This window comes from Pollachius pollachius (genome assembly GCF_949987615.1).
Source record: "Pollachius pollachius genome assembly, chromosome: 3".
Taxonomy (NCBI): Eukaryota; Metazoa; Chordata; class Actinopteri; order Gadiformes; family Gadidae; genus Pollachius; species Pollachius pollachius.
In genome coordinates, this window is record NC_136936.1 from 5,463,635 (window position 1) to 5,478,534 (window position 14,900).

The 14,900-nt window shown below is 51.1% G+C and overlaps 1 protein-coding gene across 10 annotated transcripts in view; it reads left to right on the forward strand.

Annotated features, from left to right (window-relative positions):
• Positions 1–14,900, forward strand: part of synrg (synergin, gamma) — a 35,646-nt gene extending 20,746 nt beyond the window's left edge. For 4 of the 10 annotated variants that reach the window (XM_079732066.1, XM_079732060.1, XM_079732065.1 and 1 more), the window contains 8 exons: positions 8–1,051; positions 5,372–5,905; positions 6,995–7,158; positions 7,544–7,597; positions 8,193–8,289; positions 9,278–9,426; positions 10,580–10,690; positions 10,975–11,980. In XM_079732066.1, the coding sequence (XP_079588192.1) occupies positions 8–1,051; positions 5,372–5,905; positions 6,995–7,158; positions 7,544–7,597; positions 8,193–8,289; positions 9,278–9,426; positions 10,580–10,690; positions 10,975–11,262 (2,441 nt within the window). In that variant the 3' untranslated portion in view covers positions 11,263–11,980. Of the gene's footprint in view, positions 1–7; positions 1,052–5,371; positions 5,906–6,994; positions 7,159–7,543; positions 7,598–8,192; positions 8,290–9,277; positions 9,427–10,579; positions 10,691–10,974; positions 11,981–13,125; positions 13,153–14,703 lie in introns of those variants that run through there. The other 6 variants (XM_079732063.1, XM_079732068.1, XM_079732061.1 and 3 more) reach the window with 3 other exon arrangements.

The window sequence follows — 14,900 nt, forward strand, 5'->3', positions numbered from 1 at the left end:
CCCGCAGGGGACGGCTTCGCCGATTTCAAGTCTGTCAGCGCTGACGACGGCTTCACAGACTTCAAAACGGCCGACAGCGTTTCACCCCTAGACCCTCCGGACCAGGCCAAGACCTTCCAGCCCCCCTTCCCCCTCTCTTTCCCCACCGCCCACCCTCTGCAGCAACTCCCCCCACAACCACCAGCGCCCCAACAGCCCCCTCTCTCTCAGCCCACCAAGGCCCTCCACATGGCCGACCTGGACCTCTTCTCCCCCCTCGGCCCCTCGGGCCCGGCCCCCGAGGCCGAGCCCTGCCCCTTCCCCGCCGTGTCCCTGCCCCCCTCCCTGGGGCTCCTCGGGGGCGGGGCCAAGCCCCCCTCCGGCGGGGGGGCCGATGACTTTGGCGACTTCGCCCTGTTCGCCACTTCCTCCTCCGCCGCCTCCTCTGCCATGCCCACCGCCGGCTCCTCCTCCTCCTCCTCCTCCGACGCGGCCCCGGGCCCCGCCGCCCTCCTGGGCCGGGGGCCGCCCGCCTCTCAGGACGACTTTGCCGACTTCATGGCGTTCGGCAGCTCGGGGGCGGGGCCTAAGGGCGGGGACGGCGGCGGGGAGCAGCGAAGCGCGGAGGCGGCGGCGGCGGCGGCGGCGCAGCAGTGCCCCCCGCAGGGCCTGGACCGCTACGACGTGTTCAAGCAGCTGTCGCTGGAGGGCGGCCACGCCTACGACGACGGCAGGGACGCGTTCTGCGGGCTGCGCGCCGGCGACACCGCCGCCGACGACTTCGCCGACTTCCAGTCGTCCAAGTTCTGCACGGCGCTGGGCGCGGCGGAGCGGAGCCTGGGCGCCGACAAGATGGCGGCCTTCAAGCAGACGAAGGAGGACTGCGCGTCGGTCAAGTCGCTGGACCTGCCGTCGCTGGGCGGCAGCAGCGGGGGCCGGGAGGACTCGGAGGACGCGCTGTCGGTGCAGCTGGACATGAAGCTGTCGGACATGGGCGGCGACCTCAAGCACGTGATGTCGGACAGCTCGCTGGACCTGCCCGGCCTGGCCGCCCACCAGCCCCCCGCCGCAGGTGAGGAACTGGTGCGCCTGCTCTGGTGAAGGCCCCCCCACCAACACCACCAACACCACCACTAGCACCACCCACACTCCCTTGGTACCACGGTTACACGCACGCACGCACGCACGCACACATAAAGCCGTCACTACCGCTCGCCGGTCTCCCCTCTCTGTCGCACCGGCTCGATCAGAGGTCCCGGGGGCGAGGGATCCGGCGAGGGACTGAGGTGTTGTCATACACGCTAAAGACGCCCACCGCTGCCATAGCACGGTGTGTTAGGGTTCATCGTCACGTCGCACACACACCGCATTAACCCCGTCCCCATACTGTAGTTCCAGGCCCATCATCGCCACACGTGCGCTCATTGATCCATCGATGTGTTCCCGCATGCCTCCCTTTGCCATGCTTGCACCCACATATCCGTCACCCTCCCTGTGGCACCACTTCCTCCTCTGTTTGTCTTTGTGCTCCCTCCCCCTCACACCGCCATGTAGCTCAACCTAACTGCTTTTGTGTGTTGCCATGACGTCCCAGTGCAGTCGTCTCGTCCGTGGTTCTCGGCCAGGTCAGCGTGTCGAACACCCCCCCTCACCCCCGCCTTATCGTTCTCCCTCCAGGGCCGGACGCTGACATTCAGACGTGTCTAGGTGTAACATTGCAGTATTATATTAATCCCACTCGGTGTTTTGATCGTTTCAGACGAAGGTAAATACGAATGACTGAGTAGGTGCGGCGGTGTGCCGCCGTGAGGTAGTGTTAAGCAGGGCTGTTATGCTAATTTATGTAAACACAGCGTTGTTGTTGTTGTTGTTGTGGTTGTGTCGGAAGAGCTGATTCAGGAGGCTGAGGGGTTGTTATCGGGTCTGCTGCACTTATTGCAGCAGACGCAATCAAAGCGTTTTAATGAGGTGTATGAAGCTTACGTTGTGGCGCCGGGGGACATATTTAGGGAAATATTCAGTGTTTCAGAGGAGTGTTTTGAAAGCATTTGACAACAGCCGGTCGGGTCTTGCTTTTAATAAAGCCGTAGAGTGCTCTCTAGCCGGTAGATTTGTGTTTAGAGTTTGGTTTTAATTTCCCGTCAGCGGTTCAGTCGTCTCGTGTGCACAACCTGCATGTTGCCGTAGCAGTCAGGGGGTGAAGGCCCCGGCCCATGCCAAACTCATTATTTTCCAAGCAATACGCTTCGATTCAACAATGTATTTATTTATTTATTCATTTATTTATTTTCTTCCGTAATTTGTACTTGGTGTTTTTGTACATCCACCATGCTCACTCTCCCGTTCTCCTTGGCGTTCATTTTGTATTCATCCATCATCTCGTCCCTCATGTCGTGTCTCTCTTCTTCATCTCAGGCCATCCGTTCAGCTGAAGGAGCATGTTTTGCACGCATGCTTTTTGTTCCATAAGCACCATAGGTTGCTAAGCTCTGACTACTTGAATAAGCCGCCTTCCCATTGGCTCCTCCACAGAAAACATCCCTCATTTCACTCTAATAAGGGATTTGTTGGTTTCTTGTTGGATGAATAAGGTTGTGTGTGTGGGGGGTTGTTTGTGTGTGTGTGTATAGACAGGTTGATACACATACACAATACACACACACACATATACAGGTTATAATATAAATATCCCTGTGGTTTTATATCACCTTGGGTGCAATGGAATTGCAAACAAAACAGGCATTAATTAAATGAAGATAAATTATTTAAAGGTTTATAAGAAAATTGGCTCGGGTATGCCCAGAGTGTAAAGATAATGCAGATTTCAAATTGTTAACCCTTGATCCACAAAGAGTATTGTAACAAGAGTATTTAAACAAAGACCAAGGTCCCCCTATAGCAGCAACGGTCTTAAAGCTACAGTACTGTCATCACTCAACATTAATCCGCCTCATAACCACCAGTCCCCTTCCATCACTTAGGCTTAGAGTGCTCTAGGACCCAGCCCTCCCCGGGGCCCCAAAGAGCCCCAGCGTTCAAACGCCTCACCCTGCTTGCACTACTACGTTCCTGGCCCAGTGGGCCGCCCTTAAAGAGACCGTACCTTCTTTTTCCTTTTTTTCCTCTCCCTTGAGATCCTTTTCCAGAATCCATAGCACAAAAAGAAGGAATCTTGATTTGTGTTTTCATCTGTGACGTTCCAGCATGACGAATCATGGGTCCGGGTGCCGTTTGGAGAAAACGATCCGTCTGTAGTGTTACCCTGTCCTGCCTTGCTTTCTGCTGCTGTGTGCCTGACTTTTCAATTTGTGAAATTGACAGGAAACGTATTATAGGGATACCGTTTTATGAGCAACAGTATTTGCAAGTTGTTTTTATCAAAAAGGGAAAAAAAATGTATACATAGATTTAATAGTGTATTTTTATTACAGGAATATGAGCTCTTATTTTCAGATGTAGTCAGATTCCCTGACCCTTTTTTTTGATTTGAACCGTGTGAATGAAATGGAGCCTATCTATCAAGAGGCCCGACGCTGGCCAGGGGGTGGAGCTAGCGAGTTTGGGACGTGGTTGTATTTGTGTGCTATTAATAATTATAATCATAATAATGTTTCCTTTTGGAGATAGCAACAGTGTCTGTGCTGGGCTACTATAATAAAAACCAGTGCAGTAGCGAGAGAGTTTATTATCACGCTGTCGCCATAGAGGTCAGGAGAGTCTAGAGTTTACCATGACCCTTTGTGTGCTTGAGCAAGGCACCTCACCGTGTTTACCCCTTCAACCTCCCACCAAATATATCGCCCAACGAATGTATTACCAAAAATGACATAGTCACACCCACTATACGATACGAAAGTTTTACGTAAGCATCGTATTTTAAGCCTGGCACTTTATTTCTGTGCTGCCTGCTCCCCCCCCCTTCCACCTCTGGCAAAGCAAGTACTTTTTTGCGGAGCTTACACAGTGAGGTGGCTAATGGCCTTGTGCCCAGTGGCCACCATTTTATTAATGGAACGCGCCCCAGGTCAGCCCGGCACAAGGCAGAAGGCTGCTCAGGACCTCAAAGGGTTATTAATAGTAATAATGCATCCTGCCTCCCAGCCTGTTCTTTGAAAAAGTTTTTATCCTGGCTTTTCAAGTGTTCTGTATGTAAATCTCCAACCTGTTGCTTTACGCCCTGGTAGTGATGCGTACTAGTGTGTGATATATCCCCCAGGCCTAACTGATTTTTTTTTAGTCTGTGAATGTGCCTTCTCATTCTGGTTTCTGCTTATGCTATCTTCTTGGGATTCTCTTGGTTTCTCCTTTTATGTTTTCTTCTCTGTTTGTTTTTCTTCTTTGATTCCTAACTTTGCATGCCCTTGTATTCGGGATGAAAAAAATGACTGAAATCTAATTTTGCAAGTGTTAGTTTTACAAGCCTCTTGTGAACAATAGACCTCTTTCACAGTATTTTGTGATCTTTCTCTCTTGACTCATGTTGTCGTAATAAATATTACCATTGGTATTGCTGGAATGCGTACCGTCTATTTCTTTCTATTCTATTTTTCCGTTTCTTTCTTTATTCTGAGGCAGAATGATAATCTCATACACATGGCTTTTCAGATTTAGAACCTTGTCAATTTCACAAATTGCTTTTTTGTGTCTGAGGAGTTTGTCAAGCGCTAGGACAGGTGGGGCGTATCGGTTCCAGCATGTTAATATCATTGTGAATGTGACACTAGCATTCTCATCCTCTCTCACTGTCTATCTCTCGCTCTGGCTCGCTCTCTCGCTATCTCTCTCTCGCTCTTTGTTTGTTTGTGTGTATGTGTGTTTGCACACACCTGTTGTCTTATGAGTCATTGTGGGGACAACAGGATGGCAACCGAGCACCAACAGTGACAAATAATTATTTGAACACCCAATCTGATTGTATCCCACACCACAACAATGCAGTTGAAGAAACACAAAGGCGTTGTTGACACTGTTATTTGAACTATGCAGCTGATGATAATACAGTTCTATCCCAAACCTATTCAGACATGACACCCATCGTGTAGAACGGCCGTCCTTTTAGGAGTTTCAAACCTATTCAGTTGTTTTACAAAATGTATGAAAATGGAGAACGAATTGATTTACAATATGAATGAAATACGAATTAGACAGAAGAACACAAGCTTTATATTGAAAAGTATTGACGCAGCACAAATGGTAGTAGAGCTCTTTTAAAAATGCATATTTATACAACATCTCCATCTTCTTCCCCATTGGAAGCCTATGCCAATGAAAACAGCCGTAATAAGATCCAAACAGTAATTGATTCATTCACTGCCTTCTTATTGGCTAATCAGTCAGCATTCTTGCCCTTCCGTTCCACGGTACCACTGGTGTGTTTGTGTTGTCATTGCAGAAGGCGACGACATGAAATTTGACCCTTTCGGCACTTCCACCGGCAGTGTAGCCAGCTATGATTGGTCAGACAGAGAGGAGGGCGTGTCCGTCGAGGCCAGGAAGGGCCCGGGCTTCGACGGGTCCGCTCTGGCCCCGCCCCCCTACGGGAGTGGGCTGACGTTCGGGAGCACGGAGAACCTCGCCCCCAACCTGACCACCGCCACCACCACCACCGCCGCCGCCTCCACCTTCCCCCCCAAGGACGACACCTCCTCTTCTGAGGGGAAGTTTGAGGCCTTCCCCGAGCCGAGCGGCGACCACGACGATGACTTTGGAGACTTTGCCAGTACGGTGTCCGATAAATCCACAGCGGGCGTGGACGTTGGCCCCGAGGAGCCCCAAGGCGAGGCCTCCGATGAGTTTGGGGCCTTCCAAGGAGATAAGCCCAAGTTTGGCAAGTCCGACTTTCTCAAGGCCAGCTCTCAGACCAAGGTCAAGTCCAGCGAGGAGATGATCAAGAACGAGTTGGCGACCTTTGACCTGTGTGTCCAAGGTGAGTCCCTCTCCTCCATTATACGCCGTCTAACATAGTGTTTGTTTATCTGTTATGTGCCCCTTTGAAAACGACCAGTGATGCTACTTACTTAGCCAAATAGGTAACCGTTCCTTCAGCCGTGCAGTTCCCTTGTCGGTCAACAGATGTCACTGTTGGGCCTGCGGTCCCCTCCGCTGCTGAGAGGTATCAGCAAGGGTGCAGTTCCACAAAAGCAGAATTAACCGTATCCACTTCATGGCTGTTCATTTCCTAACTGCCGTTGCCAGGGTTGTTTTTCACTAGTAATTTATCAGGATTTTCTCTAAATGTAATAAAACCCCTGCTCTCACGCTCTCTCTCTCTCTCTCTATCTCCTCTCCCTGGGCTAGATGTAATTTGTGCGAATGAGAGGCTGATGCTCATTCCCGTGGCCCATCGGGATGCTAATCTCATTAGAGCGGCTATGAGAGGGACGGTGAATTAGAGATGTTATGGTTTGGGGAGCCTCGTGCGCAATGCAGATTACCTGTCCTCGCCCAACACACGCACGCATTGGCCCACACGGCTGGCCCCACCGGAATAGTCTATCTTAAGTCTCTGTGTGTGCGTCTCTCTGTGTGTGGGTGTGAGGTGCGCTGCCAGGATGTGTGTGCGTGTGTGTGTGTGTGTGTGTGTGTGTGTGTGTCGTCATGAATTATTCATGCCGTGCCACTGTTTTGTACCTAATTATTGTTTGCCGCAAATGAGGTCTTTGTTTATGCCACGGCTGTCCGGGAGGAATTAGCCACGACACAATGTTTGGGGGTGGCGATGGGGGGGTGGGCGAGATACGGCGGACACATGATCGCTCTCAGACTAGTCACCAGATAATAGCATCTTCTACACCGTGGCAAGTGTGTGTGTGTGTGTGTGTGTGTGTGTGTGAAAAAATAGAAATCCCAGGATCTTTTTGTGTGTGTGTGTGTGTAATTCTGTGTGTGTATTTGTGTCTGTAGGCGCCCGTGTGCGTCTATGTGTGCGTTTCTAAACCCTATTATTCTTTATCCATGCGTTTTCTACCTACCACCCCCCACCCCCCCTGCTGGCGGTGTCCCCCCCGGTCCCCAGGGTCCCACAAGCGCAGCCACAGCCTGGGGGAGAAGGAGATCGGCCGTTGCCCCCCGTCCCCTGCCCCGGAGCTGCCCTTCAGGGACCGCTCCAGCACCCTGAGCGAGAAGCCCGCCCTGCCCGTCATCAGAGACAAGTACAAGGACCTGACCGGCGAGGTGGAGGTGAGACCCCACTCCCCGCAGAGAACCAGAGGGGCGAGCGGCATTTTACATCTCGGCATTTCATAGCTTTCGACACTTTATAGCTACTTCTTAATTTGGTGTACTTAACCATAAGGCTACCTTGATTAACTGTGAATTAACACTAGTTAATGCAGTAATAAGCATTAGATAACGTTAACTTACAGTTAACTAATGGTATAGTTGTCATTTACTAATGGCTTTCATGTTAATGAATGGTGTTCATGTTAACTAAGGTATTCATGTGTACATTCTTCAATAGGGTTAGGGTAGGGGCTAGGTCAACTCTCACCTGATCCATTAACCCCTATGCTAATGCTATATGATTATGCTTAATTCTTTACTTATGGCCGCTTTGTGCTTGCAGGAGAGCGAGCGGTATGCGTACGAGTGGCAGCGGTGTCTGGAGAGCGCCCTGGAGGTGTGTCTCTACTCCTGTCCTTCTTTCTTCCGACTGATTGTTTGGTTGAAGAGGTTTTTATGTGCAGTCGCCCCGCGTTTAGAATCAAAGTAGGAAACGTTTCTCAGGTCGTTCCTTTTTTCGCCCTGTTGTTCGAATCCATTAGCCATAGCCTGGTTAAGCCTACAGCCATTGAATCCCAGATTTGCATTAGCATGGCATTTGTAATGGTGTCTTGTACCTGTGCTTCTGGATTCCATGACTGTAGCGTTAACCGTGCTACAACATTAGCATAGAGTCGATAACGTTGTTTTGAATCATTATTTCAGAATTCCGCATTAACCAGGCTACAACGATAGCAAAGCTTCTCTAGTGGTGTCTTGAATCTGTGTTTCTGGATTCCATGACTGTAACGTTAACCAGGCTACAACATTAACATGGCATTTATAATGGTTCCTTGTAGAAGAGTTTCGGAATTCTATGAAGGTAGCATGAACCAGGCTACAACATTAGCACAGCATTCCTAACGGTGTCTGAATCGGTGTTTCTGGGTTCCACCCGTGCAGCATTGAACAGGTGACCACAGTAGCCTAACGCCCTGTGTGTTCCTCCAAAGGTCATCACCAAAGCCAACAACACACTGAACGGCATCAGCAGCTCCTCCGTGTGCACGGAGGTCATCCAGTCCGCCCAGGGCATGGAGTACCTCATGGGTGAGTCGTGGGCAGCACTAGCACACACACGCACGCACACGCGCGCACACACACAAACACACACACACACACACACACACACACACACACACATTTCACGCACACACACACACACACACATTTACGCACACACACACACACATTTACGCGCACACACACAAACACATTTACACACACACACACACATACACGCGCACACACACGCACACACACTTACAAACACGCACTTACGCACACACACACACACACATTTACGCACACATCGTCATACACTGTTACATAAACATGCCCATTCGCATCAGTTATCTTCTTGAGATGAGGAGCCATTCCGGCTGGCCAACCGTCTTCACCTAGATCATTGAGCACGACTGCAATGGGTCGCAGTCACCCAATGCCTGATCAAACATTTGAACTGGACAAAAAGAAGAGCCTGGTTATTTCACCTGCCGGCAGAATGCACCCGTACACTGAGTTCAGGAAACGTATTGCTTTACCTCAATAAAGCCGTAGACAACGAGCAGAGAAAGCCCCCCCGACAGCCCAGGGGTTAGGGGTACAGCCTGGCGATGACAGGCCGCAGCGTGGACGGTTGTGGGGAGCAGGGCTGTTGATGGCTGGGGTTGACTGCTGTGTGCGGTGACTCATCTGGGCTCGGCCTGACAGCTCCCTGCCCCCGTCAGTCCGGTTGGGTTTTAATGAGCAACCTGAGTCAAGAAGTCACGGGGAAAGAGCAGGAACACACAATGTGATTCTATTTTTGGTGTGATGTGTGTGTGTGTCTGTGTGCGTGCGTGTGTGTGTTTGCCCGTGCGTGCTTGTGTTTGGCCTTGCGTGCGTGCCTGTCTGTAGGTGTGTGTGTGTGTGTGTGTTTGTCTGTCGGTGTGTGTGTGTGCGTTCGCGAGTGATTATCCACGCGTCCCTGACAACATCTTCCCGTGAATATATATAGTGACTCACGGGTCGGGGTGCGTTTGTTTCCTCCTCCCAGGCGTGGTGGAGGTGTACCGTGTGACCAGGCGGGTGGAGCTTGGCATCAAGGCCACGGCCGTGTGCTGCGAGAAGCTGCAGCAGCTGCTGAAGGACGTCAGCCGCGTGTGGAACAACCTGGTGGGCTTCATGTCGCTGGCCAACCTGGTGGTAAGAGCCTCTTTACGCATGCACGTTGACACACACACACACACACACACACACGTTGACACACACACACATATGTTGACACACACATGTTGACACACACACACACGTTGACACGCACACATTGACACACACACACCAAGGTTGACACACACACACGCAGGTTGAAAGACACACACAGTTACACACACACATACGTTGACGCACACGTTGACACACACATGTTGACACACAAGCACAGGTTGACACACACGCACACAGTTACAAACACACAAACGTTGACACACACACGCAGGTTGACAAACAAACGTTGACACACACACATTGACACATACACACACTGTTGCACACACGAACGTTGACACACGCACGTTGACACCAAAACACGCCCGTTGACACACGCTCGTTGACACACACGTTGACACACACACGCTGACACACACACGTTGACACACACGCACGTTGACACACACGTTTTTACTATACCCTTTATTAAAACCACGGATTGACCTATAAAACGACAGCTTTGAAGGAGGTCTAGTTAGGTCAACACACAGTACAGAGTGTTACTAATGATTAGAACAAAAGCACAGCAACAACACAAATACAATGTTTTGTTAATGGCATAAAGATGAATGGGATCGTGTTGAAGAACGGTCGATACAGGGAAGTCAAAGCCACAGCTTCTTTGACTCTAAATCTGTACTCTGAGCCAAGCATGGATTCAACTATTGGCGGCCCAGATCAGACGGCTCATTGCATTCCCCTGGCCGAATCATATGCACTGTCTGTCCCCGGAGCCACCTACTGGAGAATTCAACATCAGTCACACAAGGTCCTCTTGGGGGAGGAAGGAACTGGGAGGGAGGGAAGGAGCGGAGACAGAGCGGGGGAGAGAGGTAGTGAGGGGGGAGATAATTACATGGACGTCTCGGAGGAAAACATTACAGGCTCGACCAAAAGAGAACGAAGAAACCAATGATACAGAGGTGTTAATCAGAGGCTGTAGGGGGCTCTTATTTTGATATTAATCTTTTTGTGTCTGCGTGTGTGTGTGTGTGTGTGTGTGTGCGTGTGTGTGTGTGTGTGTGTGTGTGTGTGTGTGTGTGTGTGTGTGTGTGTGTGTGTGTGTGTGTGTGTGTGTGTGTGTGTGTAGCCTGAGGAGAGCTCTCTAGACTTCTCCTGCTGCATCCTCAGGCACGGCACCAAGAACGCCAAAGAGATAGCGTGCGGAGTGTGTCTGCTGAACGTGGACTCTCGGAGCAAGGTTGGTACACACACACACACACGCGATCCACACACACACACACACACTGTCCGTCTCTCACTCACTCACAGGCACAACATACACTACACTCTACACGCACACATACTCACACACAAACGCTGTCTCGGTTACTCACACAACATGCACACACTGAACACACACGGACATGCTGTCTGTCACTCAGACACACACACACACACACACACACACACACACACACACACACACACACACCTTTTGTCATGAACGCGTTTTAACCATGTGACGTCTGGACCGTTTTTCAGAACAAAGAAGAAGGCACAATCGGGCGCCTGTTCAAACGAGTAGGACCCCCGAGAGACGTTACCGTCCCCCAAATCAATCCGTGTTTCTATCTCCATCGTCTGCCCCTTGCATTGGGAGAGGGTCGCGGTTGGGGGGGCACTGAGGGCGGGCCCGCCACGGGGTCCGCAGCGACAGCCTTCCCTTCTCTCAGCTCTGACAGTGCGGTGGGTGGGGGTCTAGAGCACCGCCAGCCGCTCCCCTCGGGAGGGCTGATGAAACCGCCGCCGTCGGCATGGCAACCGCTCTAACGGGCTCGTAACATGTATAAAAAAAAAAGAAAAAAAAAAGATTAAAGCTAATTAAAGGTGAGTGTGTGTGCAGAGAGAGGAGAGAAGACTTGTCGCTTTCGCACCTCGGGGGGGGGGGGGGGGCAGGCAGCTGTTGCATTCTGGGTAGGGTACTTCTGGTGACGGGGGAATCGGTCCCTTCCTCACTTCCTACTAACAAAAAGAAATCAGCACATCTTCCTGTGTCCCTGCTCACTCTCACTTACCCCGGTACACCAGAGTGACCTCTGGGTAGGGCTCTCCATCTCTCTCTCTCTCTCTCTCTTGCTCTCCTTCCTCCGGTGGCTGGGGGCTCTTTTTTTTTCGGGGTGGTGATGGTGGTGGTGGTGTTATCCTGTGAATGAATCCCCCAAGTCCATCATGGTCCCCAGTACCAGAAGAAGACCACTTTAACTGTCCTTACTGGTCTCTCTCTCGCTCTCTCTCTCCTCTTGCCTCCCAGCCTCTGGCCAGATGGGGGTGAGAGAGGGAGAGGAATATGGCCCGATAGTATGTACCAGCCTTACAGCAGACGTTTCACAGTCAGACACCACAATGTAGAACAGGAGAGGATAGATCAGCAATCGTTATTTTTCTCTCTTGCTCGTTCTCATTCTCTCTCTCTCTCTCTCTCTCTCTCTCTCTCTCTCTCTCTCTCTCTCTCTCTCTCTCTCTCTCTCTCTCTCTCTCTCTCTCTCTCTCTCTCCTATCCACAACCCCCACCGGCTCGTCCACAGTTCGAACCAGAGATATTAAAAACGATACATTTTTCCCTGTTCCTCTGGCAGGAGATTAATAACCCGTCTTTTAATTACTGTTTTGTGGGCGGTGCCCCGTCTCTAACGAGGCTCAGCAGCCAATGGGGAGCAGCGGTCTGCGGTGAAGACGAGGGGATGAGAGGAAGGGTCTGGCTGCAGCAGATGGCATCAATGGCATCCTTGTCCTTCAGCGTATAAAAAAAAACAACATTGTCCTGTGATGCAGCAACACTGTGGGGACTTAAGCTATGATGGACGAAACACACGCTGGAGAGGAAATATGCAAATGTAACATGAACAGGAGGCGTGACTGATCCTTCGATGGCCTTGTTCACATATTGTCTTCAACTCTTTGGATTGGCTCAGAGGCAGGGTGCAGTGAATATAGCATGTAACCAAAACAGACAGATTTCTCAAAGCGGCCATCTTCCATTGGTTATTTTGAATGGAACATACTTGACTGGGATCTCTGACAGCATCTCATCCACTTTGAGCTCTGATCTACTGGCTGTGCTGAAGAGTTCTGGGCTTTTAAGCATCTCACCGGGAACCGTCCTTTAGTATTAGAGGACACAGAGATGGGCAACAGGTAAGACCTCTGACCTCACACCCTGAATAGCGGTGTGATGTATGAGGGAAAAGGTCTCGCTGTGAGGTTGTCCATCTCTGCGTCTCCTGCTGCTTTCACACGCTTGCTTTTCTGGTCTTGCGGACACTAACTCAATCAAGTCGAGTTCAACCAAAGCACCGTCTTCTCCTCTGGTATTTATTGTGTCGTCCCAGGGTGCATGAATACCGTGGGGTTCTGTTTCGGGGGGTTGGCTGTATTGATGTCTAGATGTTGGATCCTCACTGACCTCTCCGAGCCCAGCCCAGTCCAGATGTCCAGACGTGGCAGACGTCTGGCCATCTGAGTCGAGCGTCTAAAGAGGGCCGGGAGATGGGGGCAGCAGAGCAGCTTCTCCCGGGTGTTTGGGCCCTTGAAGGGGGGGTTCCTGGGCGGTGTTTGAACTGTGTTTTTGACAAGCTCACACAAACAATGTGTGGGTTGAAAAGCTAATGCTCACACGACTTGTGTTGCTTACAGGCAAAGGCCAAAGAAAGCAAGTTGAGGGTAACTATGCAATTTTTCCTTTCTCCTATAGAATAATTTTGCAAAAAGAAACTCAAAGAATGATTTTTCGTTCCGCCTGCATAGTTTTTTTGTACATTTTAATAGTGCCTCAGCGGGAAGGATTTGGGTTTCCAAGCGGTGGGCCCTTGCCTTCGGTTCCCAGCGCAAAGGTCGCGGTGAATAAGTCATGCTGACCTTTGCTAAATCCAGTCTGCCCTCAGCAGTGGATGGAAGACATTCTCATTCACGTTCCACGACGCTCCCGTTGAAAAGGCCACGTAGAGCCGCCTGCCACGCGGAGTGCTGATTGGCCCCCGGGCTCGGCTGTCTGCTACATGCTGATGCTCTGGCGTTCCTCACAGGGAACGCCATGGAACTCACGGAGGCCCGGGGCCATGAGCAGGAGAGCGAGAGTAGCTAGGGCCGTGATAGCCGGGGATAACTATGAGGCCATTTAGCAGACGCATTGAACCATGAGGCGGCATGGCAGTGAAACGAGATACATGTCATTGAAGAGCGTTAGGATTTAAGCGTCTTATTCGGCATCTTACCCCCCTACTCACTTAAGAGTTAGGAGAGGAGCCCGTTGTGTTTGTTAAGAATGAGTGAACCCCCAGTGGCTGGGGCAAGGGTGATTTTGTTACTAATCCGTCTCTTCCTGGGAGAGCCATTAACCTGGGGCGCATCGTGGTTGAAGGCCGCCATTTTGTTTAGATGAATGATAGATGGCTTCCAGACACGTTGTCCATCTCTGCACACACTTTGATTGCCGCTACCCGCTCGCTCTCTAGCGTGTGTGTGTGTGTGTGTGTGTGTGTGTGTGTGTGTGTGTGTGTGTGTGTGTGTGTGTGTGTGTGTTCTCGCGGGGGAGATCTGGTGATTCATCCTACACATGACTCACTTTTCTTGCTATAGCTTAATCTCTGGTGTTTCACCAAAGGAAAGTAAGACTCACACACACACTGGGCTTCACCTCCGTTTGATCGGGAATCAAAACCCCCAGTAATAGGCCCGTGGGAAATGCTAGCCGGGTCAGATCTCTGACGTTTGTATTGCGTTTTCGGTGTATATTTTTAAATCGGAGGGATCCAATTTATTCCACCACAATAAACCCAGAAGACATTGTACTGGCTGTAAGATTCTTCAGATACAGTTCAACACGAGTTGTTGCTTTGTACCAGGAAGTCTTGTTAGGATTGGCCTCATACATTTCATTACCTTGGAATAACCGTGTACCACGTAGGTACAAACGGCACGCAGGGACGCATTCAAATACTACGGTGAACCCAAATCAATTCAGAACGGTTGTAAACAAGGTGGCAGGCATCACGCTGGTATGAATCCCACCGTCGACGACAGCGCAAGGACCCTAGATCTCTCTCTCTCTCTCTCCGTGGCCTGCGGACTCCCCTCAAGCACCCCGCTCCACTGTCTCACAGACGCACCGCACACTCATCTCTTCCTCCCAAGTGCTTCAGCGCTTTGTTTGTCTCCCTTTAACCGTCGAAAGCACCTCAACACCCCCCTCTGTCTCTCCCCTTCCATAACCAGGCCTTCAACTCGGAGACGGACAACTTCAAGCTGCTCTACGGCGGCCACCAGTACCACGCCAGCTGCGCCAACTTCTGGATCAACTGTGTGGAGCCCAAACCCCCGGGCCTCATCCTCCCCGACCTGCTCTGAGCCGGACTCTGGGGGGGGGCGCCGCCGCTGCTGCCATGGCAACGGGGCCGTAGGGTAGAGAGATG